We start from the raw sequence: 26,526 nt of genomic DNA, 5'->3' as shown, positions 1-26,526 counted from the left end.
TTGCTATACGCCAGTCCTGTGGTACAGACCCTGTTATTATGGAATCTCTAAAGATTAAAAATAATTGTCTATCTATGACTGTGCTTAATTCCTGCAGTACTCGGGGGTGTATCCCATCCGGACTCGGGGATTTGTCAATTTTAGTGATTTTTAGACGCCGCCTGCTGGGCTAAGCAGGTGACATTTAATGGAGAATTTTTATCCCTGATCATGTTATCCGTCATGGGATTTTCTTGTGTAAATACTGTTGAAAAAAAGTCAGTTAGCATATTGGCTTTTTACTCATCCTCATCCACCATTTCACCCAGACTATTTTTAAGGGGGCCAACACTATCATTTTTTAGCTTCTTACTATTTATGTAGTTAAATAAAATTTTGGGATTACTTTTACTTTCTCTAGCAATGAGTCTCTCTGTCTCAATCTTTGCTGTGTTGAATTGCTTTTTACAGAATTTATTTAATTTTCTGCATTTAGTTAATGCCTCATCACTACCTACTTGCTTTAATTCTCTAAATGCTTTATTTTTGTCAAATATTGCGCCCCTTACAGCTCTATTTAGCCATAGTGGTTTCCTCCTATTTCTAGCATGTTTATTCCCATACAGTATATATTGTGCACAGGTCCTATTCAGGATGCTAATAAACGTCTCACATTTTCTTTGTGTATTTTTATGTCTCAGGATATCGTCCCAGTTAATTGCACAAAGATCATCGCTCATCCGTTGGAAATTTGCCTTCCTGAAGTTTAGTGTCCTTGTAACCCCTCTACTACACATCTTATTAAAGGATACATGAAAACTTATTAATTTGTGATCACTATTACCCAAGTGACCCTCAACCCTTACATTTGATATGCGGTCTGGCCTGTTGGTTAATATTAGGTCTAGCAGTGCCCCCCCTCTTGTTGGGTCCTGAACCAGTTGTGAAAGGTAATTGTCTCTCATAGTTGTCAAAAACCTATTACCTTTGCTGGAAATGCAGCTTTCGGTTCCCCAATGTATTTCAGGGTAGTTGAAGGCCCCCATGACTTCTCCTTGAGTCGTAGCTTCATCTATTTGCTTTATGAGGATATTCTCTGTTGCTTCCACTATTTTTGGAGACTTATAACAAACCCCTATCAGTAATTTATTATTTTTCCCCCCTCCCCTTTTCTCTATCCAGAGGGACTCTACATTTTCATTAGATTCATATATATATTATCACGAAGGATGGATTTTAAGGATGATTTTACATATAAACACACGCCTCCCCCTCGCTTATTTGTTCGGTCATTTCAGAACACCATGCGAGTGCTGTCCGATTTTTATGCACCGATGTCCTTTGAAAAGCCAGCAATTCATATGTGGCTATACAGTAAATTCACACTGACATGTTATAATACAAAAGATAGAATACTGTACATGTATACACATAGAATAGGTGTGTATATATATATATATATATATATGTCAGTGACACACATATATATATATATATATATATATATATATATATATATATATATATATCTTTATATTTCATAGAGAGATACATAGTAGAATAGCCGGTAATTCATTTGTCGGCTTTTGTAAAATCATTGCAGAAGCCGACAGGATAGGAGACATGGTTTACATACAGTAAACCCATGCAGAACAGTTAGATTTATATATGTCAGTGACTAATAGTGTTAGTACTATGTGTGTGTAAAATTTGGGACCTGTAGGTATTTAATAAAATAATGTATTTACGGGAAAAATTGTGTGGGCTCCCGCACAATTTTCTGCACCAGAGAGGGAAAGACAGTGACTGAGGGCAGATATTAATAGCCTAGAAAGGGACCATGGTTATTAGCCCCCCCTAAATAAAAACATCTGCCCCCAGCCACCCCAGAAAAGGCGCATTTGTAAGATGCGCCAATTCCGGCACTTAGCCTCTCTCATCCCACTGCCGTGTAACGGTGGCATATGGGGTAATAAGCAGGGCTGTGGAGTCGGAGTCGTGGAGTCGGAGTCGGAGTTAGTTTTGGTTGGAGTCGGAGTCGGAGTCGGTAGAAATGTACCGACTCCGACTCCAGCTTTAAAAAAAATGTATTAATATTTCATAATTGAACTTTCATATGAATTTTATAAATGTTACTCAAATATATATGTTCTATCAAACTATGAACAACAGTGATAAGCAGTTCTGCTGGAGATAGAGACATTTCTTACTTCTTGTGTGTCACTGTTCTCCACTGCCCTTATCTAATCTTATACTTGGTTAACCTCATGCTGCCCCAACCCCCCTACTTACAATGTATGAAACTGAAAGTGAAAATGTGTTGCAAATTCTTAGTAGTAAAGCTCCTCCTCTAGACTAGATCATACTAGGTGTGCGTCTTCCAAGCATCTCACAGCTGCCTGCTACTCAGAAGAGGAAGACTGTAAGAAGTATTATCCTTTCAACAAACTTTGCATCAGTTAACTGTGAGTAATAACAGTATTACTGACCACTATATCAGTTGTACGACCTGGCAATAATTTTGTACAATTGTTTTTAGGAAAAACAATTGTCATTTGGATTGTGAATGCAAAATTAAAAACCTGAGAATGTCAAAGAAGCATCACATTAAATCAGCTGTATTTGAACATTTCACCATCAGTCAAGATAGAAAACATTATGTCTGTCAGTGTATGACAAATGATCCAGACGAAAACAAATGCTGTGAAGCCAAGATGAGTGCATATTCAGGCAAAGATAAAAATGCTCCTACCAGAGCTTCTAATCTAAAGAGACATTTACAGCGCTTTCATCCAGAAGTACTGAAAGCAGTGGATGAGAAAGACTGCATCCAAACCAATGAACCAGTGCCCAGCTCTTCCAGCCAAACAAAGGAGCAGAGAACTTTGCAGCCATCAGTTGCAAGATATTTTGTCAGTGACAAAGTTACTGTGACAATGACAGTAGATACATTTAAAAAACAGATCATAGAGCTTGTTGTAAAGGATGGTGTGCCTATTTCATTATTTTCACGACCAGCTTTTATGTGTCTGAATGGGGAAATGGCCCACAAGCTTGTTGTTTCTCTGGAGAGAGAGAGTATTAGAAAATTAGTAATCAAAGAAGCTTTTAAACAAAAGGAAGAACTTAAAAAAACTCTCAAGGGACGCTTTCTGTTTCTTAAAATGGATGCCTGCACACGTCACAGAGTGAACTATTTTGCCATCAATGTCCGATTTGTTTGTGACAAAAATGAAATAGTTACCAAGACATTGGCAGTAAAAGACACCAAAGCTCACCACACCAGTGAGTTTCTCCAGGTCTTGGTGGAAAAGGTTCTGCAAGACTATGAACTTAAAAAAGAGCAAGTTCTTTCTGTCGTAACTGACAATGCTTCAAATATGATAAGTACTATTAAGCTAATGAATGAGAGTAATGATGGTGACCAGCAGCTAGAAGAACATTCTGGGTCCACAGACACAGAAATGTTTGAAATAGAGGAACACAGTATTGTAACTGAGGAGCAAACTGAAGTTGCTTCAGATGAACAGCAACATGATAGTTTAGATGATCTTGTTGAAACTGTGTCAATATGTTCTTTCATTCATCACATGCGCTGTGTTGTGCATACGCTACAGCTGGCTATAAGAGACAGTCTGCAAGAAGGACATGCTGCTGCACTGATTGGCAAGGTGAGAAAATTGGCTACTGTTGCCAGAACCCCTAAAGTTGACTCAATTTTGAAGAGACGTGCTGGAAAAGGGGCAATTATTGATCAAGCCACACGATGGGGCAGTACTTACTTAATGATTCAGCGCTTGGTTGAACTGAAAACCTTTCTTGTAGACATGGCTAACCCTCAACTGACGCTAAATGAAAGTTAGTGGAATCAGGTGACTGAGCTGGAAAAATTGCTAGAGCACCCATTTACAGTGACTAAAAAAATACAAGCAGAGGACTTAACTCCAGGTATTTTCTTAAAGGAGTGGAAGAACCTGATGTTTCGCCTGTCCCAAAGAGGAGGGTTAATTGCAAGTGGCATTGCTACATCAATGAAACAGAGAGAGGAGCTACTATTACAAAATAACATTCTTTTGGCAGCTGTTTATGTAGACCCAATGCATCGGATTCTTCTAGATGATCAACAGCTAAGTAAAGGAAAAGAAGCTCTGTTTGAAATAGCAGTAAGGATGAAAGGGTTGCAGAACAGTCAGGAGGAACAAGAAGAATTTGGTCGTCCTGCCACATCTTCACCCTCATCATCAACTGATGAAGAATTTAATTTCGAAAAATATTTGGATCATAAGGACCGTGCAAAGCGTTCCCGCATAGAAGAAGAATCATCCCCATCAAGGAACACAGCCAGTACATTTCAGCAGAATTTTTCATGTGCACTTAAAGAAATTGAGAAATTTGACCGTTCATCAAAAATAACAGTGCAACAAGCGATTCCTCTGTATCCTGACATTGTCAGAGATGTTGCCCGAGTGGTTACTGCTTTGCCACCAACACAAGTTAGTGTAGAGAGGTTGTTCTCTGCTCTCAAAATAATTAGATCAGATTTGAGGGCATCCATGAAGGAGGATCTGACAGAGGCAATACTTTTTCTGAGGACAAATTTATAGATTTCTTCTTATGAACTGCATAAAAGTGTTTATTGCATATTTACTTACAGTTTAGAAAAGTTTACAAAAGTTATTTGCTATATTCTAATTGTATTCTAATAAATGTAGTTTTTGCTCTAAGTGGTCTGATTACTTATATGATGGTGAGAAACTGAATAAGCACGATGTTTAATATTTTACAACAGTAAATTTGTTGTTATGAATTGGCCATTTATGAAGGAGTCGGAGTAGGAGCCGGAGTCGGAGTCGGAGCCTGATAAAATCCAGGAGTCGGAGTCGGAGTCGCAACTGTGGCTTACCGACTCCACAGCCCTGGTAATAAGTGGTTAATGTCACCTTGCTATTGTAAGGTGACATTAAGCCTGGTTAATAATGGAGAGGTGTCAATAAGCCACTTATCCATTATTAATCTTATAGTATGGTTAATAAGACACAGACATTAAGAATAAAGTTTTTTAATGAAATAATAAAACACACTCATTTCCCATCTTTATTAAACTCCCAATCCAAGTGAATCCCTCGTTCTCCTGTAAAAAAAATCAAAAATAAAAAAGCAACAATATCCTATACCTCTCCAGCATACAGTCTGTCCCACGCTGCAATCCAACTCAAAGGGTTAAATAGTTTACAACCGAGAGCGGTGCTAATGCTACTGGCCCGGCTGTAAACCACTGTGTAATGAATGAAAACCTGTCTGAGCAGATTCCCCGCCTGACCGGAGGTGAACTTTGTAGTGTGGGAAAGTTTCTGAACATTTTCCCACGCTGCCGAGTTCACAGCGGGTCAGTCGGGGAGTCTGCGCAGCCTCAGTGTTGCTATCGGTGTGTCAAGAGTGGGAGAAGAGGGTTGCATTGACAATCCAACACAATGGGCAGCACTTTGAACACATTTTATAAGTGGTCATAATCTTCTAAATAACTCATGAAAGAATAAAGTTACGTTAAAACCAAGGACACCATTGTTTTTTTGGTGAAATTCTCAATAAGTTTGATATGTCACATGACCCTCTTCCCATTGAAAAAAAATAAAGTTGGATCCAAAAAGGCTGACTTCAAAATGGCCGCCATTGTCACCACCCATCTTGAAAAGATTCCCCCCTCCCATATACTAATGTGTCACAAACAGGAAGTTGATATGACCAACCATTCCCATTTTATGTAGGTGTATCCATATAAATGGCCCACCATGTATATATACACCTATACTATGTATATATCTTGTCTATCTCTTCTATTCAAACCTATTCTACTCTTTACTGTATGCGGCATCTGCCAGATTTTACTATATCTGCCTATAGACATATATATATATATATATATATATATATATATATATATATATATTTGTCTTTTTTTTAAGATTATATTGTTTTAAAACGATGTGTATAGTTTTTTTTTGCAATGCTATTTTAACATGAGGTTTAACCCCTTCATGACCCAGCCTATTTTGACCCTAATGACCTGGCCATTTTTTTCTGACCAGTGTCTTCAACGCATCCTAGTGATTCTGGACTTCATGTTAGTGGTAAATTCAGGTCGATAATTTTTGCGTTTATTTGTGAAAAAAACAGAAATTTGGTGAAAATTTAGAAAATTTTGCAATTTTCACATTTTTAATTTTTATTCTGTTAAACCAGTGAGTTATGTGACACAAAATAGTTAATAAATAACATTTCCCACATGTCTACTTTACATCAGCACAATTTTTTTTCTTAGGAAGTTATAAGGGTTAAAAGTTGACCAGCAATTTCTCATTTTTATAACAAAATTTTCAAAACCATTTTTTTAGGGACCACCTCACATTTGAAGTCACTTTGAGGGGTCTTTATGGCAGAAAATACCCAAAAGTGACACCATTCTACAAACTGCACCCCTCAAGCTACTCAAAACCACATTCAAGAAGATAATTAACCCTTCAGGTGCGTCACAAGAACTAAAGCAACGTGGAAGGAAAAAAAATCGACATTTTAAATTTTCCAGCAAAAATTTTCTTTTAGCATCAATTTTTTCATTTTCACATGGTAATAGGATAAAATGGATCCTAAAATTTGTTGGGCAAATTCTCCTGAGTACACCGATACCTCATATGTGGTTATAAACCACTGTTTGGGCGCACGGCAGGGCTCAGAAGGGAAGGAGCGCCATTTGATTTTTTTGAATGGAAAATTAGCTCCATTCGTTAGCAGACACCATGTCGCGTTTGGAGAGCCCCTGTGTACCTAAACATTGGAGCTCCCCCACAAGTGACCCCATTTTGGAAACTAGACCCCCTAAGAAACTTATCTAGATGCATAGTGAGCACTTTGAACCCCCAGGTGCTTCAAAAGAAGTGTGTAACGCAGAGCCGTGAAAATAAAAATATTTTTTTTCCTCTAAAAATGATTTTTTAGCCCGCTATTTTTTATTTTCACAATAGTAACAGGAGAAATTGGACCCCAAAAGTTGTTGTCCAGTTTGTCCTGAGTACGCTGGTACCCCATATGTGGGGGGATCATTGTTTGGGCACACGTCGGGGCTCAGAAGCGAAGTAGTGACGTTTTGAAATGCCGACTTGATGGAATGGTCTGCGGGCGTCATGTTACGTTTGCAGAGCCTCTGATGTGCCTAAACAGTGGAAACCCCCCACAAGTAACCCTATTTTGGAAACTAGACCAACCAAGCAACTTATCTAGATGTGTGGTGAGCACTTTGAACCCCCAAGTGCTTCACTGAAGTTTATGACCTAAACCAAAAAAAAGTGAACACAAGGCCAAGATAACATATAAAAAATACAATTTTTTTAAAGCATCTAATAAAATCCAATCGACAGGTATATATGGGAACGATGTAGAAAAACGCACACATAATGGTGGTACATAAGCACATGCAAAGGGACGTACACATCCAGATTGATATATATTAGCAATAAATATAATAATCACACAATTGTGATTTAACCCACATGGGGAAACAAATCGCTATAATACATAATATCAAAGGGAAAATGATGGACATACAAGTGCACAGCTGGGATATATACCACAATCATTTCCCTTAGCCATATCCATAAAGATCCCACCCTGCTAACAGCAAGTGACCTCCATATATTAATCACTACCCCAGAGTTACCATTCAAATGAGGGGTTAAATTACCAGCAGGTCACGGCAGCAGGGACTGTGATGTATCCCGGATGAGCACGTCAGCCCTGACGCGCGTTTCGATCCTCCTTCATCAGGGTGCATTTTTTCCTGAGTATGCTGATACCCCATATCAGTGGGGGTAAACCACTGTTTGGGCACAAGTTGGGGCTCGTAATGGAGGGAGCGCTGTTTGACTTTTTGAACGCAAAATTGGCTGGAATAAATTGTGGCGCCATGTTGCGTTCGGAGACCCCGTGATGTGCCTAAACAGTCGAAACCCCTCAGTTCTATCTCCAACTCTAACCCCAACACACCCCTAACCCAAACCCAACCCAAATCATAACCCTAACCACAACCCTAACCCCAACACACCCCTAACCCTGATCCCAACTCTAACCCTGACAACAAGACCAACCCTAATCCCAACCGCAACCCACCCCTAACCCTAATCTTAACCCTAATTCCAACCCTAACCCTAATTCCAACCCTAACCCTATTTCTAACCCTAACACTATTTCTAACCCTAACCCTATTTCTAACCCTAACCCTAATTCTAACACTAACCCTAGTTCCAACCCTAACCCTAATTCTAACCCTAATGGAAAAATAAAAATATTTTTTTATTTTATTATTTGTGCCTACGTATGGGGGTGATAAACGGGGGGTGTATTTACTTTTTTTTTTCCAATTTTGATCACTGTGAGAGTTTATCACAGTGATCAAATGAAAAATGAATTGGCAGTCGGCAAATTCATAGGCGCCGTCATCTTGGATAGTGGCAGGCGCCCGCCATTTTCCAAGATGGCGGCGCCCATGATCCGGGGCAGGACATCGGAGGTACCGGGGGTGAGGGGGGGATCGGAAGGTGGGGGGAGCAGATGATGATGGCGGCGACCGGGGCCGATCGCCCCGCCTGTCGGTGCGGGGGGAGGGTCGGGTCTCGGTGTCCAGCCATGTCCGATTCTATTGCATTAACATAGAGAGAACTGCTGTATGTAAAACCTCATGTTAAAACCGCATTACATACGGATTGCATACGCATGTCATACGGATGTAACATGGAAAAATCGCACGGAAATCGCATTACACTCGCATGACACTCGCATAGCATTCATCCGTTTTTTCGGTCCGGAAATTGGACCGTTATTTTTCTTGCAAATGGGTATGAGCCCTAAAACAAGGTGTCATCAAAGAGGGAAAAAAGCTGTAATAGAGTATTGAGGGAAGGATAGGAAATTTTTAATTAAAGTACCGTATATTAGAAAAAAAATATTAGATTATGACAATGAATAGACAAAGATTTACCAGTAAAATAAAATTTAGTTTCAGATCACCATTTTACACTGAAATAAATTATCTGATAATTATGTAAAAGAGAAATAAATCCTACCTAAAACAATGATGTCGTCATCCAAATAAATAACTTTCTCATGCTCCGAGGTAAGCAATGGCAGATAAAAACGGACAAAATTCAGCTGTGTTTTTTTTGTTAAACAGAGAGAAAGAGATATGTATACATAAATGATAAAGCAAGAAACGAAATATAACACAAGTCAAAAAGTCTACAGGGTGGGCCATTTATATGGATACACCTGGGTGGGCCATTTCTAAAGTTGCATCCAAAATCGCCGACTTCAAAATGGCCACCATGATCACCACCCATCTTGAAAAGTTTTCCCCCTCCCATATACTAATGTGCCACAAACAGGAAGTTGATATCACCAACCATTCCCATTTTATTTAGGTGTATCCATATACATGGCCCACCCATGTGTATCCATATAAATGGCCCACCTTGTACTATGGCTAGAGCTGCATAGCTTGACATCTGAGATACAGTGGGCACGGAAAGTATTCAGGCAGCTTTAGATTTTTCACTCTTTGTTTCATTGCAGACATTTGGTAAATTCAAAGAAGTTCATTTTTTACTCATTAATGTACACTCTGCACCACATCCTGACTGAAAAAACAGAAATGAAGATTTTTTTTGCAAATGTAGAAAATGTATTAAAAAAAGAAAAACTGAAATATCACATGGTCATAAGTATTCAGACCCTTTGCTCAGGATTGAGCAGAAGCACCCCTTTGAGCTAGTACAGCCATGAGTCTTATTAGGAATGATGCAACAAGTTTTTCACTCCTGGATTTTGGGATCCTCAGCCATTCTTTCTTGCAGATCCTTTCCAGTTCTGTCAGGTTGGATGGTGAACGTTGGTGGACAGCCATTTTCAGGTCTCTCCAGAGATGCTCAATTAGGTTTAGGTCAGGGCTCTGGCTGGGTCAGTCAAGAATGGTCACAGAGTTGTTCTGAAGCCACTCCTTTGCTATTTTAGCTGTGTGCTTAGGGCCATTGTCTTGTTGGAAGGTGAACCTTCGTCCAAGTTTGAGGTCCAGAGCACTCTGGAAGAGGTTTTCATCCAGGATATCTCTGTACTTGGCCGCATTCATGTTTCCTTCAATTGCAGCCAATCGTCCTGTGCCTGCAACTGAAAAACACCCCCATAGCATGATGCTGCCACCACCATGTTTCACTGTTGGGATTGTATTGGGCAGGTGATGAGCAGTGCCTGATTTTCTCCACACATACTTAGAATTATCACCAACAAGTTCTATCTTTATCTCATCAGAGGAGAGAATCTAATTTCTCATAGTCTGGGAGTCCTTCATGTTTTTTTCAGCAAACTCTATGTGGGATTTCATATGTCTTGCACTGAGGAGAGGCTTCCGTTGGGCCACTCTGCCATAAAGGTCCAACTGGTGGAGGGCAGTGATAGCTGACTGTCACAAAGTGGATGGCCCTGTGTGACACGACTCAACAAACGGTCGGTCACTAAACAGCAAACAAACAAGGGAACACCGGGGACACAATTACAACGGTGGGCCCTGCGATAGGGAATGGGGAAATGGACACCTCCTGCACTCTCCTGAGGCTGTGCCCTGGTCTATCCTGACGTCCCTATACGGATTCTTTCAAACAGTCGCCGAGCAGGATATCTTAGCCCTCACTTGCCCTCCACCTATCTCTCAATAGTGGCAAGTGCGGACACTGATCCCACCACTGCACTTATACAACACCAAGGGAAAATATAACAGACAAGGTGAGACAAAAAACACTTAACTTTCTCTGCTGCAATGCAGCACACAGCAGAGTTAGGCACCAGATCAAGGTAATAGCTGAAGTTCCACTACACTCAGCCAGCTCCTGACTCCAGCTTGGTTGGTCTCCAAAGAGGAAGTGTATCACCAACAGTTAGCTGAAGCATCAGGTGACCTTTTATAGGACGGTGGGAGTGGTCACCACCTGCATCAGCAAGCTCACCTAACAATGCAATTACACCAGCGGCCACCGGGGGGAAAAACTGATGTTAACCCCCGATGGCCTGAAATGGAAAAAAGTTTTAATGTGAGAATCCAGATCTGACACAGATCCAAAAATGGATCGTGACACTTACTTTGTGGAACTTTCTCCCATCCCCCTACTGCATCTTTGGAGCTCAGCCACAGTGATCTTTGGGTTCTTCTTTACCTCTCTCACCAAGGCTCTTTTCCCACGATTGCTCAGTTTGGATGGACGGCCAGGTCTAGGAAGACTTCTGGTGGTCCCAAACTTCTTCCATTTAAGGATTATGGAGGCCACTGTGCTCTTAGGAACCTTGAGTACGGCAGAAATTCTTTTGTAACCTTGGCCAGATATGTGCCTTGCCACATTTTTCTCTGAGCTCCTTGGTCAGTTCCTTTGACCTCATGATTCTCATTTGGTCTGACATGCACTGTGAGCTGTGAGATATTATATAGACAGATGTGTGCCTTTACAAATCAAGTCCTATCAGTTTAATTAAACACAACTGGACTCCAATGAAGGAGTAGAACAATCTCAAGGAGGATTACAAGGAAACGGATAGCATGTGACTTAAATATGAGTGTCTGAGCAAAGGGTCTGAATACTTATGACCATGTGATATTTAAGTTTTTCTTTTTTAATAAATTTGCAACAATTTCTAGATTTCTGGTTTTTTTTCAGTCAAGATGGGGTGCAGAGTGTACATTAATGAGAAAAAAATTAACTTTTTTGAATTTACCAAATGGCTGCAATGCAACAAAGAGTTAAAAATTTAAAGGGGTCTGAATACTTTCCGTACCCACCGTATAATGGTTTGACATTTCAGGCCCAAAGCCCAAGACTTCACTACTGAATGATTAATGGTGTTTTGTGCAATAAGGGCAATCAATGGCATAAAATAAGACAACCATTACTTATCTGATAAAGCCACCGCTGCTGAGCGCTTCCTGCCAGTCTCTGTTACTAGCCTTGTAAGGGGTTGCAAAGAGTGTTCTAAGAAATGTTAATGTTTCACCCTGTATACAGTGGGGCAAAAAAGTATTTAGTCAGTCAGCAATAGTGCAAGTTCCACCACTTAAAAAGATGAGAGGCGTCTGTAATTTACATCATAGGTAGACCTCAACTATGGTAGACAAACTGAGAAAAAAAAATCCAGAAAATCACATTGTCTGGTTTTTTTTCATTTTATTTGCATATTATGGTGGAAAATAAGTATTTGGTCAGAAACAAGCAATCAAGATTTCTGGCTCTCACAGACCTGTAACTTCTTCTTTAAGAGTCTCCTCTTTCCTCCACTCATTACCTGTAGTAATGGCACCTGTTTAAACTTGTTATCAGTATAAAAAGACACCTGTGCACACCCTCAAACAGTCTGACTCCAAACTCCACTATGGTGAAGACCAAAGAGCTGTCAAAGGACACCAGAAACAAAATTGTAGCCCTGCACCAGGCTGGGAAGACTGAATCTGCAATAGCCAACCAGCTTGGAGTGAAGAAATCAACTGTGGGAGCAATAATTAGAAAATGGAAGACATACAAGACCACTGATAATCTCCCTCGATCTGGTGCTCCACGCAATATCCCACCCCGTGGGGTCAGAATGATCACAAGAACGGTGAGCAAAAATCCCAGAACCACGCGGGGGGACCTAGTGAATGAACTGCAGAGAGCTGGGACCAATGTAACAAGGCCTAACATAAGTAACACACTACGCCACCATGGACTCAGATCCTGCAGTGCCAGACGTGTCCCACTGCTTAAGCCTGTACATGTCCGGGCCCATCTGAAGTTTGCTAGAGAGCATTTGGATGATCCAGAGGAGTTTTGGGAGAATGTCCTATGGTCTGATGAAACCAAACTGGAACTATTTGGTAGAAACACAACTTGTCGTGTTTGGAGGAAAAATAATACTGAGTTGCATCCATCAAACACCATACCTACTGTAAAGCATGGTGGTGGAAACATCATGCTTTGGGGCTGTTTCTCTGCAAAGGGGCCAGGACGACTGATCCGGGTACATGAAAGAATGAATGGGGCCATGTATCGTGAGATTTTGAGTGCAAACCTCCTTCCATCAGCAAGGGCATTGATGATGAAACGTGGCTGGGTCTCTCAACATGACAATGATCCAAAGCACACCGCCAGGGCAACGAAGGAGTGGCTTCGTAAGAAGCATTTCAAGGTCCTGGAGTGGCCTAGCCAGTCTCCAGATCTCAACCCTATAGAAAACCTTTGGAGGGAGGTGAAAGTCCGTGTTGCCAAGCGAAAAGCCAAAAACATCACTGCTCTAGAGGTGATCTGCATGGAGGAATGGGCCAACATACCAACAACAGTGTGTGGCAACCTTGTGAAGACTTACAGAAAACGTTTGACCTCTGTCATTGCCAACAAAGGATATATCACAAAGTATTGAGATGAAATTTTGTTTCTGACCAAATACTTATTTTCCACCATAATATGCAAATAAAATGAAAAAAAAACAGACAATGTGATTTTCTGGATTTTTTTTTTCTCAGTTTGTCTCCTATAGTTGAGGTCTACCTATGATGTAAATTACAGACACCTCTCATCTTTTTAAGTGGTGGAACTTGCACTATTGCTGACTGACTAAATACTTTTTTGCCCCACTGTATATAGTTATATATTGTAATGCTGCTATTGTATATAGGGAGAGTGCAGTATCAAGTTAGCCCACTAGAGGGGACACATTAGGACTAAATAGTAGGGGGCTAGCAACTAGTTAATATAGGAAGGGACAACCATGTGTAGGCCAGAAAGTTCCTCGCATGTTAGTCAGTAGGGACTGGGAGTCTGGACAGGACGGGTGGAAACCGCAACATTAAGCAAGGAGCCAAGCTCGTCCAGGGCTTAAGAGTAATGGGACACTAGACACAGCAGAAAAGGAATGCAGGACAGCTACATCATAAGGACCGTCAGCTACATAGGCAGATGCCTGAGTGTCTGGGGCGAAATGGACTGGGAATTCCTAAAGCTGGTCAGATGGATAGCTGAGATTCTGGGAAGTACGGTGTGACCCGGCAGCGTTCCTATGGAGGTGAGGGACAACACAGGGACAGAGTGTCAAACTGTGTAAGGAACTGTGTGCTGTATCTGTATGTGAACTGGACAAGGTGTGTCAAGTGTTAAGTAAAGTTAACTGTTTGAAGTTGGATCTGGACTCTGCTTGTCTTTGTCAAGGAACCAGAGCAAGGAATCTCCACCGTCTCATGGAGGACCCTGAGGGCCAGACAGGTGAGTCAGAAGGACTTTGTGTTTATGTGGCGGGTGGCCAGGGTGCGCCTGAGCAGCTATCATCATGGGACAGGACTAAGGCCCTGGCAACCCTCACAGCCTCATCAGTGAGGCTGGCATGTATGGTACCAGACCAAAGACAGTAAAGACACCTATACACATTAAGGCCCCGTCACACACAGCGATCTCGCTGATTTTGTGACGCCACAGCGATCTCGCCAGCGAGGTTGCTGTGTGTGACGGGGATCAGCGACCGGCCCCCCTGCCGGGTATCGCTGATCGTGCTCGATCGGCCTGGGCCATTTCTTGATCGCTGGTCTCCCGCTGGCCAGCACGCATCGCTGCGTTTGGCAGCGAGAGACCAGCGATCAGCGACGCTGGACGCTGGTTTCTAATGTAAACATCAGGTATCCAGGAGCCGCGGCTCTTGGATACCCGATGTTTACATTAGAAGCAAGCCTGATCGCTGGTCCTGATCACTGGAGGGACTGTCTATGTGACAGCTCACCAGCGATCAGCCTAACGATGTCCCAGCGATCCCATCCATGTCGGATCGTTGGTGGGATCGCTGGGACATCGTTATGTGTAACGGGGCGTTTAGGCTTATGTTGGCCTTTTAATTTCTTTAGGGGCCCACTGCTCTCCCCCCCAACATATGTCAGGGGAGATAAGGATCTGACGTGTCTGATTTTGGACTGACGAGCCTTTTGTTCTCTATGAGATATGCTGCAGCCAGAGATGTCTGGATGCGTCTCTCATAGAGAGAACATAGTGATGGGTGAGTCGGGCGAGATAGCTGCCAGTTGTACGATCATCTCAACCATCGTTCAGCCAACAGCTTCCTCTAGAATGAAAACTGAAAAATAGGAAAAAGAAATCGGATATGAGAAAACTGTTTCTTATTTTATCATGAAAGAATTCTCCAGAAAATTACATTTCCTGTAATATAGCAAACATGGTAGAACTGAACAGCCTGGACAAGAATACAAATATTTGTGGTTGGATTAAACTGAATGATTGTATTTCATATGTCAAAATATGATCTGCTGTAATTTGTTAATGTATTGATAAGATTTACTTACAGGCTGAAGAAGCTCAGGGAAGGCTGCATCAGGGCGAATTTTTCCTTTAAGGACCATGGGGTTAAACTCTACAATTTTATATTGTATTTCCGACAGCTGTGTTCCTTCAATCCATTTTCTGAAATACAGCATTAACCAACTGAATATTCCTTTACAAGAGAGTGCACAAAATGTGGTGCAGTTATTAATTCCATATGATCTTCCTTTACCTGATATGAACCAAGGAGTTTTTTAAACCAATAATATAAAATAGTACATTGGCATTAGTGTGGCTGTAAATGCTGTTAATTGCGGCTATGGTGGCACCCATGCGGCCAGATGCAGCACAGATAACAACCGGAATGACGTCCTCATCCTCTTCTTCCTCCACTTCCAAAGCAACATCTACAATACACATTATATGACACAATTCATGTAGAATCGTTTGTATGTTTTGGGTATACCTGAAGATCTCATCCTGAACTTACCTTCTTGTTCCTTTGGGCTTGGTGCCTTGTAGGTTGAACTATACCATATTGCACAAAATGTCAACACCAGCAGAAACAGCAATACGTGATTAACTGAAATAAAAAAAAGATGGAATCCATAGAAAAATGGCTGTGCTATGTATAGCTGTAGAATATAACCACATGATATCCTATCGTAGAGATCTGCACTTAGGCCTCCTTCACAAGTTCATGTTTAAACACGTACGTGAAAAACCAACACTGGTGCCGTCCATGTGTCCATTTTTACCATCAGTGTTTTCCATCAGTGTGCCATGTGTCATCAGTGTGTGAGATCAGTGTGACATCCATATATCCATTTTTACCATCAGTATTCCCCATCATTGTGTCATTCATGTGTAATCCGTGTGTCCATTTTTACCATCAGAGTGTCATCTGTGTTCTCCATCAGTGTGTCATCCGTGTGTCCATTTTTACCATCAGTGTCATCTGTGTTCTTCATCAATGTGTCAGCCGTGTGTCATCCATGTATCCATTTATAACATCAGTATGTCATCTGTGTTCTCCATCAGTGTGTCAACCGTGTGTCCATTTTTACCATCAATATGTGATCTGTGTTCTCCAAGGTGTCATTCGTGTCTCCATTTTTACCATCAGTGTGTCATCTGTGTTCTCCATCAGTGTGTCATCAATTTGTCATCAGTGTGTCATCCGTGTGTCCAATTTTACCATCAATGTGTGAGCTATGTTCAACATCAGTGTGTCATCCATGTATCCATTTTTACAATCAGTGTGTCATCTGTGTTCTCCATCATCTGTGTTCTCCATCTGTGTCCATTTTTACCATTAGTGTGTCATCTGTGTTCTCCATCATCTGTGTTCTCTATCAGTATGTCATCCGTGTGTCCATTTTTACCATCAGTGTGTCATCTGTGTTCTCCATCATTTGTGTTCTCCATAACTGTGTCATAAGTGTGTCCATTTTTACCATCAGTATGTCATCTGTGTTCTCCATAACAGTGTCATAAGTGTGTCCATTTTTTACCATCAGTATGTCATCTGTGTTCTCCATCATTTGTGTTCTTCCTCAGTGTGTCATCCATGTGTCCAATTTTACCATCAGTATGTCATCTGTGTTCTCCATCTTTTGTGTTCTTCCTTAGTTTGTCATCCATGTGTCCATTTTTACCATCAGTGTGTCATCTGTGTTCTTCATCAGTGTCATCCGTGCGTCCATTTTTACCATTCATTTATTATCAGTGTCTTCCTGGTATGGATAAAGAAATAACTAAATTACAAAGCCTCACCTACATTTTGCAATGCTAAACGTGGACAGCACATGAGGGTTCAGTTGCCACAGAGGTACTGCACCTCATTCAGAGGTGTAGTATCCCACTACCCAGGTAAGGTGGAGGCAACTGACCGCACTCAGACACCCTCATCCAACACAGAACTTAGAACAGCAGGGCACCCTGTATGACCCCTGCTTGGCTCATGAAGGGTGTTGGGAGGTGGGTGGAGCTTAGGTTCAGTGGGAGAACTGTAGGAAGTTAGGACAGCTCCCCTTAGGGGGAGGAAGTTAGGAGACGTAGTTGGAGCAGCTCCTAGTGAGGAGGAGCTGCTGGACGGAGTAATTTTGGAAGAAAGTTCCCAGAAGAGGAAAGGGGTTCTCCCAGAGGCATGGGTGGAGAGTGCTCCCCGTGGGGCTCGTTCCACGCTGACGGACGTCAGGTGGGGGAGAATCCAGGTCGCAGAAGGGTCTTGGCCCCTAGTGTAGTGGAGTGGACAACAGGACTTAACTAGCAAGCCGATAGCTGTGGCAACTTTAGGGACCACAACCAACTACCACAGTTATCTTCTCCAGCAAGGCAGTCAGAAAGGATCAAGGAAATGTAGTGGGTCACGTTATCCGACAGGATTCGCGGCAGCTGGCCTGGGACTCTGACTGTGAGGTGATGGAAGGAAGAGGCGTAGAAATCAGCACTGTGAGACGGCCAGGAAAGGCACATATTGAAGGGAGTGCTACAGAGGTGTACTTCATCTGCCTGGAAGTTGACTGAGCCCCTCACCTGAAGAACATGGCACCAAGCGGGCATCTGTGTGGACCAGAACTGTGAGTAAAGCTTTGGAACTGCACCCCACTGTGTCCTTTGAATTCTTGCCTCAACACGCACTCAGCACTGCTACATCTACCATCAGCCACCATTGCATCATTAACCAACCACCACTGCTCTGGGACAACAGCTCTGCCTGTGGAGAGCTCTAACAAATCTGCTGTATCACACTATCAGTCCCAGAGGATCTGCACTGCAGCGCTGGTGACCTCTGACCAGATACCACAGGTGGCGTCATGAACACTTAATACAAAAACTCTTTATTTCTCATTCCCTTGTAAATACTCTCCTTTTATTGGACACCCAGGGCCACTGACCGGGTCACCACCGCTGTGACACTGTCCCCTTTAAGAAGCAGCCCGGTACCGAGTATTCCCCACTGCCCTGGCGGGCGCTCCACACACAAATGCCGCCTATGTGCTGAAAGTGTTTTTTTCATGGACCCATATACTTGAATTGGCCCTTGTCATTCTGGCTGCCATAAAAAAAACAGACATGTCTCTGTGTGTTTTGCCCTGAACCACGATCTGTGTAAGGACATGTGCTTAGGAGCATAGGTAATTATGGGTATGTGTGGTATCGGTGAAATAAATAGATACCACGTTTACTGGAAACATTGACATATGAGGAAGGCCTAAGATAGCACACACATTGCATAGCCTACTTGTCTCATGTATTCAATTTTTGTTTCATAAATTAAATGTAATTTTGTAGAACAAAATAATGCTTGCTGTTTTTATTTTAATTATTTAGCTATATTTTAGTTGTTTAAGGCTGTGTGCCCACGTCGTGATTTTCGGCGAGAAAACGCTGCGAAAACGTTTAAAAATCGTGTACAGAACGCACCCCATGCATTCCTATGGCATTCCGCACATGCTGTGCTAATGCTGCGCTTTTTTCCGCGGCAGAATCGCATCGCGGAAAAAAATCGCAGCATGCTCATTCTTTTATGCGGAATCGCAAAGAATTGCCGCGATTCGCACCCATAGGAATGCATGAGAATCGCTTACTTCCCGCATGTGGCTATGCCCACCATGCAGGAAGTTAAGCGTCTCATGTGTGGTTGGTACCCACGGTGTGGAGGAGAGGAGACTGTCCTCCAGGCCCTGGGTACCATACCCCTGTAAAAAAAAAGAATAAAAATAAAAAAATCGGAGTATATTTACCTTCCGGCGTCCCGCGCTGCATTCCCGGCCTAAGCGTTCCCAGTAATGCCTTGCGGCAAGGCCCTGTAATGACGTGGTCTCGCGTGACTCTAGCGGTCTCGCGAGATCGCTATAGCAACGCGAGACTACATCATCACAGGTCTCGCAAGGCATTACTGGGAACGCTGTGGCCCGGGAATGCAGCGCGGGACGCATAGGCGGACTCAATAGCAAAAACCTGGTCACACTTGTCAAACACTATGTTTGACGAGTGTGACCAACCTGTCAATCACTTTCCAAGCGATGCTTCAAATCGCTTGGTAAGTGCTTGAATATCGCATGCGAAAATCGCGGCAAAATCGCGATCATAATCGCGGTGAAATCACGGTGAAATCGCGCGGAAAAAACCGCGCGATTTCTGGGAAGGAGTCCGGTTTTTAGTGAGCGTTTTAAAACGCTACGTGGGCACATAGCCTTAAACATACTTATTTTTCCCTACTTAGTCTATAAAGACATTGCTGTGGGAGGATGTGAATGGGGTATGTTGTGGCAGATGTAATGAATAGAAATATGCAGTGAATTGGTCTAACTTATTACAGTCACCAGGTATTGACAGAGTCCAACCTCCATCAGAGATTATAATTTTATGATAATGATGCAGTGTAAACAAGCTGCCAATGACCCAACAAATTAGAAAAAAAAGCTTGCTCATTGGGTGAAATTATATTTTGGTTTGCACAAAAGATCATCGTTTTCAGAGGCATATCCTATTTTATAAACAGGATCCGAGCTGCTGAGAATAATCTCAGTCTAAATGCATTGAATGATCTATTCCTGATTGTTCTGTGCATATCTGCACAAACAAGCTATTTAAAGGGAATCTGTCACCACATTTTTGGCCTATAAGATGCGGCCACCACCATCAGGGGCTTTTCTACAGCATTCTGTAATGCTGTAGATCAGGGTTTCCCAACTCCAGTCCTCAAGGCACACCAACAGATCATGTTTTCAGGATTTCCTTAGTATTGCTTAGGTGATAATTGCTTCACCTGTGCAATACAAAGGAAATCCTGAAAACATGATCTGTTGGTGTGCCTTGAGGACTGGAGTTGGGAAACCCTGCTGTAGATAAGCCCCTGATGTAACCTGAAAGATAAGAAAAATGAGTTAGATTATACTCACCCGGGGATCCGGTCCAGTCCGATGGGTGTCGCAGTCTGGTCCGGCGCCTCCCATCTTCATACGATGACGTCCTCCTTCTTACTTCTGCCGCAGCTCCTGCGCGGTAGTACTTTATCTGCCCTGTTGAGGGCAGAGTAAAGTACTGCAGTGCGCAGGCGCCAGACCTCTCTGACCTTTCCCGGCGCAGGAGCCGCGGCAGAAGGAGGAGGACGTCATCGCTAGAAGATGGGAGGCGCCGGACCGGACCGCGACACCCATCACCCCCACCCCCCGGTGAGTATAAGCCAACGTGTTTTTCTTCTCTTTCAGGTTACATCGGGGGCTTATCTACAACATTACAGAATGCTGTAGATAAGCCCCTGATGGCGGTGGTTGCAGCTCATAGGCCGAAAATGGGGTGACAGATTCCCTTTAAATTAAAGAATGTTGCCGGATAGCGGTCGTGTAACATAGCACATCACATGACCGTTTTTGAGATGTCATGTAAAGTATGTGTCATCCAGCTGAGTCTGCTTTTCACTAAGAAGTCAATAGAAACTTTGAAAAACCTCTATAATTTGTTTTTTTCATGTGAAAAAAAACAAACAGATGACACGCACCTTTCCTGATAATCTTTCAGTGTAAGCAGACAGGCAATCACCCAATCACAGTAAAAAGCTTGTTCATCAGGTGAAATAATCTTTTGTGCTGCACACAAAAAAAATCATCATTCTCGGTAAATTAATTTCTTCCCTTTTTCTTTTTGCATGGCTAAACTCCTGTTATGTTGTAAGAGTTGTGCTGTGTTATCAGACTTCACTAAAACACTAAGTAAGGCTGGTTTCACACTAGCATTTGTGTACGCAGCGCAGGCCTGCGTACTTCTTTCCTTAAGATCCACATAGATCCGCATGCGTATTGCGTACCTATGTATAACATTGTGCACGCTGGGACATGCGTTGTATGCGGATGTGTCCCCGTGCGTCGTTTTGACGTGCCCGCCGATCGCAACATGTTGCGTTCGGCGGGCATGTCAAAACGATGCACGGGGACGCATCCGCATACAACGTGTGTTTCTGTGTCCAAAATGTTAAACATAGGTACGCAATACGCATGTGGATCAATGCGAATCTTAAGGAAAGAAGTACGCAGGCCTGCGCTGCGTACACAAATGCTAGTGTGAAACCAGCCTTAGATAATGCAGCTGCATATACCTCCTCCCCTGACTTCTTTGTATTGTATTAGACTAAAAAAAAATATTTGTTTTTTTTTGGTGTGTCATGTCTAATATTCATATGTAATACTGATATGTGCAAGTATAGATATTTTTAGTATATTTAAAGTAGAAGAATCAGTTTTATTATAGATAAATAAGAACTACTTACATTTTCGCAAAATAGCCATATGTATAATCTATCCCGCGTTATCTGGAAAGAAGATGAGTAATGATGAGTATATAACATATGTGGAAATAAACATGCAGTAAGTTCCTTTTGTCTATAGCTACCTACGCTGTTAAAAAAATAAATAAAAGGGAACACTTAAACAACACAATGTAACTGCAAGTCAATCCTGCTTCTGTGAAGTCAACCTGTCCAGTTATAAAGCAACACCAATTGTGAATGAATTTCTCCTTTTGTTGAGTAAATGGAACATATAACAGGTAGAAATGATTAGAAAGACAACCCATGTGGTTCTGCAGGGGGTGACCACAGACCATTTCTCTGTTCTCATACTTTTTGGCTGTTGTTTTGGTTACTTTTGCATTTTGTCATTGCTCTCACCCCTAGAGGTACTGTACAGTATTGGTAAAAAAAAAATTTCCACTTGTATGGCAAAATAACTTTATAACTAAAATATGCATTGTGAACTCACTTCTTAAAAATGCACACAATGGGGGAGATAATTAAAAACTGTCTAATAGCAAAACTGTCTTAGTTGCCAGTAAGGGTAATGTAAGGATGACATGACAAAATACTAATTGTAACAAAATATCCATAATAATACACTTGAATATTAAGATTTTGTGATTTCGTTGAACTTGTAAAGATATTTTTTGCCGACACTGTACAGTAGCATGAGGCTGTGTCTACATTCCACAGAAGTTGTTCAGGTAGTGCAGCTCATCCAGGATGGTACATCAATGCAAGCTATGGCAACTAGATTAGCTGTGTCTGTCAGCACAGTGTCCAGAGGCTGGAGCAGATACCAGGAGACAGGCCAGTACACTAGGAGACGTGGAAGTGGCCATAGGAGGGCAGCAACCCAGCAGCAGGACTGCTACCTCCTCCTTTTTGCAAGGAGGAACAGGAGGAGCAATGCCAGAGCTCTGTAAAATGACCTCAAACAGGCCACTAACATCCATGTGTCTACTCAGACTGTCAGAAACAGACTCCATGAGGGTGGTATGAGTGGTCGACGTTCACAAGTAGGTGTTGTGCTTACAGACCAACAACGTGCAGAGCAGTTGGCATTTTGTCAGAGAGCACCAAGATTGGCAGATTCGACATCTCAAGGATGAGAGCAAGTTCACACTGAGCAGATGTGACAGACGTGACAGAGTCTGGAGACGCTGTGGAGAATGTTCGGCCTCCTGCAATATCCTCTAGCATGACCGGTTTGGAATTAGGTAATGGTGTGGAGAGGCATTTCTTTGGAGGGCCACATAGCCCTCCAGGTGCTGGTCAGAGGTACCATGACTGCCATTAGGTATCAGAATGAGATCCTTAGGCCCATTGTGAGACCATATGCAAGGAGCAGTTGATCCTGGGTTCCGTCTGATGCATAACAATGCTAGGCCTCATGTGGCTAAAGTGTGTCAGCAGTTCCTGCATGATGAAGGCATTGATGCTATGGACTGGCCTGCCCATTCCCCAGACCCGAATCCAATCGAGCACATCTGGGACATCATGTCTCGTTCCATCCACGAACGCCACATTGCACCACAGTCTGTCCAGGAGTTGACTGATGCTTTAATCCAGGTCTGGAAGGAGATCCCTCAGGAGAACATCCGCTGCCTTATCAACCTCATGCCCAAGCATTGTATGGAGGTCATACCAGCATGTGGAGGCCACACACTACTGAGCATCATTTCCATGTATTGAGATAGTTCCACTGAAGTTGGATCAACCTGTAATTTGATTTTCCTCTTTGATTTTGATTATCATTCCAAATCCAGACCTCCATGTCCCAGCATACAGACCCCCACCAATCAATAAGTTATCACTTATCCTGTGATGAGGTGATTATTGTTTTCACCGGAGAACCTATGTAAGTGCATCTCTGTTCCTGTGGTCCATGTATTTAATTTCTAATGGAAATAAAGAATCTTCTCCTAATTAATATCAGAGAGCACAGTAGGCCGCCATACACAACACAATCCACTGTACCAAGACCAAAACTATCACATACAGGGAAGAAATACCATCACACCATGACCAGACCACATATCACAACCACATAGTGACCAAATAAAACCACATACAATAGAGAAATACTGCTACATCATGACCAGACCACATATTACCAGCATAAAGCGACCAAATAATTCCTTATACACAGAACTACTGCCACACAGTGACCAGACCAAATGGTGATCGAACAATACCACATACTGTTCAATGGAGAAATACCACCACACAGTGACCAGACCAGATACTGCCAGCATATAGCAACTAAATAATTCCATGTACAAGGGAGAAATACTGCCACGCCATGACTCGTCTACATAATACCATCACATAGTGACCAAATAATACCACATACAAGAACAAATACTGGCACACCATGACTGGACTATATATTACCACAACTCAGTGACAGAATAATACCATATACAGTACAAGGGAGAAATACCACCACATCATGACCAGACAACATATTACCAGCAAACAGTGACCAAATAATACCACATAAAAGGGATAAAATACAGCCACACAGTGCCCAGACCATATAGTTATCGAATAATACCACATACAGGGATAAATATCGCCACTCCTTAATCTATTTTTTCTCTCTACAGGATTAATCTCTTATTTTACTATCTGTGAGTTTAAGGGTTAACTATATTGCATTTAAATCTTGAGGTGTAGCTATATTCACAAGGGGTTAATTAAGGGTGGGGGTTCATAATTAACCCCTTTCCTACAATGGACGTAATATTCCGTCCATGTGACCTGGGACCTAAGTCCCATGGACGGAATATTACGTCATAGCGATCAGCGGCGCCCACGTGGTGAGCGCCGCTGATCGCGGCCGGGTGTCAGCTGATTATCACAGCTGACATCCGGCACAATGTGTCAGGGGCGGTCACAGACCGCCCCCGACACGTTAGCCCCCGGCACACCGCGATCAAACACGATTGCGGTGTACCGGGGGTTAAATGGAAGCATCGGCAGGGAGGGGGCTCCCTCCGTGCTTCCCTGAGCCCCCCACAGCAGCGCAATGTGCAGCGCTGCTGCGGGGGGTTCCATCCCTGCAGGTCCTCAAATCCAAGATGGCGACGGGGACCTTCGGGGGCCTGCAGGGAGCTGGCTTCCTCATGCCTGCAAAGCGCAGGCAAGGAGGAAGCCTGCAGCACGGCCTGTGACAGATTGCTGATCTGTCACAGGTGACAGATCAGCGATCTGTCACAGGACAGTGATGTCCCTCCTGGGACAATGTAATAAAGAAAAAAAAAAAGTGTAAAAATAATTTAAAAAAAAATAACTAAATAAATTAAATAAAAAAAAATATTCCCTAATAAATTCATTTTTTGGAAATAAAAAAATAAAAAAATAAAAGTACACATATTTGGAATCGCCGCGTCCGTAACGACCCGCCCTATAAAACTGTCCCATTAGTTAACCCCTTTAGTGAACCCCTTAAAAAATAAAAAACGGAGCAAAAATAATGATTTATTATCATACCGCCGAACAAAAAGTGAAATAACGCATGATCAAAAAGACGCATATAAATATCCATGGTACCGCTGAAAATGTCATCTTGTCCCGCAAAAAACGAGCTGCCACACAGCATCATCAGTGAAAAAATAAAAAGTTATAGCTCGCAGAATAAAGCGATGCAAAAATAATTATTTTTATATAAAATTGTTTTCATTGCATAAAAGCGCTAAAACATAAAAAAAGACATAAATGAGGTATCGCTGTAACCATACTGACCCAAAGAATAAAACCGCTTTATCAATTTTACCGAACGCGGAACGGTGTAAACGCACCCTCCAAAAGAAATTCATGAAACGCTGGTTTTTGTTCATTCTGCGTCCCAAAAATCAGAATAAAAAGTGATCAAAAGATGTCACGTGCCCAAAAATGATACCAATAAAAACATCAACTCGTCCCGCAAAAATAAGACCTCACATGACTCAGTGGGTCAAAATATGGAAAAATTATAGCTCTCAATATGTGGTGATGCAAAAACTATTTTTACAATAAAAAGCATCTTTTAGCGTGCGACAGCTGCCAAAAATAAAAACCTGCTATAAATAGTAAATCAACCCCCCCGTTATCACCCCCTTAGTTAGGGAAAAATAATAAAATTAAAAAAATGTATTTATTTCCATTTTCCCATTAGGGTTAGGGCTAGGGCTAGGGTTAGGGTTAGGGCTAAGCCTAGGGCTAGGGTTAGGGCTAGGGTTAGGGCTGAGATTAGGGTTAGGGGTGTGTTGGGGTTAGGGTTGGAGTTAGAATTGGGGGGTTTCCACTGTTTGGGCACATCAGGTGCTCTCCAAACGCAACATGGCATCTGATCTCAATTACAGCCAATTCTGCGTTGAAAAAGTCAAATGGTGCTCCTTCCCTTCCAAACTCTGCCATGCACCCAAACAGTGTTTTACCCCCACATATGGGGTATCAGCCTACTCAGGACAAATTGCAAAACAACTTTTTGGGTCCAATTTCTCCTGTTACCCTTAAGAAAATAAAAAATTGGGGGCAAAAATATCATTTTTGTGGAAAAAAATGTTTTTTTTTTAATTTTCATGCCCGGGCGTTATAAACTTCTGTGAAGCACTTGGGGGTTCAAAGTGCTCACCACACATCTAGATAAGTTCCGTGGTGGGTCTAGTTTCTAAAATGAGGTCACTTGTGGGGAGTTTGAATAGTTTAGGCACATCAGAGGCTCTCCAAACGCACATGACACCCACAGACCATTCCATCAAAGTCTGCATTCCAAAACGTCACTACTTCCCTTCCGAGCCCCGACGTGTGCCCATACAGTAGTTTTCTCCCACATATGAGGTATCAGCGTACTCAGGACAAATTGGACAACAACTTTTGGGATCCAAT

The 26,526-nt window shown here is 42.3% G+C and overlaps 1 protein-coding gene across 2 annotated transcripts in view; it reads right to left on the bottom strand.

Moving 5' to 3' along the window:
* Positions 1–26,526, bottom strand: part of GLT8D2 (glycosyltransferase 8 domain containing 2) — a 52,695-nt gene that overhangs the window by 13,211 nt on the left and 12,958 nt on the right. For both annotated transcript variants that reach the window (XM_073575145.1, XM_073575146.1), the window contains 5 exons: positions 21,628–21,669; positions 15,844–15,936; positions 15,586–15,760; positions 15,377–15,494; positions 9,093–9,177 (listed from right to left, as the gene is read on the bottom strand). In XM_073575145.1, the coding sequence (XP_073431246.1) occupies positions 9,093–9,177; positions 15,377–15,494; positions 15,586–15,760; positions 15,844–15,936; positions 21,628–21,646 (490 nt within the window). In that variant the 5' untranslated portion in view covers positions 21,647–21,669. The remainder of the gene's footprint in view (positions 1–9,092; positions 9,178–15,376; positions 15,495–15,585; positions 15,761–15,843; positions 15,937–21,627; positions 21,670–26,526) is intronic.

This window comes from Dendrobates tinctorius, unplaced genomic scaffold, assembly GCF_039654945.1.
Source record: "Dendrobates tinctorius isolate UK_male_01 unplaced genomic scaffold, ASM3965494v1 ptg000043l, whole genome shotgun sequence".
Classification (NCBI taxonomy): domain Eukaryota; kingdom Metazoa; phylum Chordata; class Amphibia; order Anura; family Dendrobatidae; genus Dendrobates; species Dendrobates tinctorius.
This window is presented reverse-complemented; position numbering and strand designations above follow the sequence as displayed.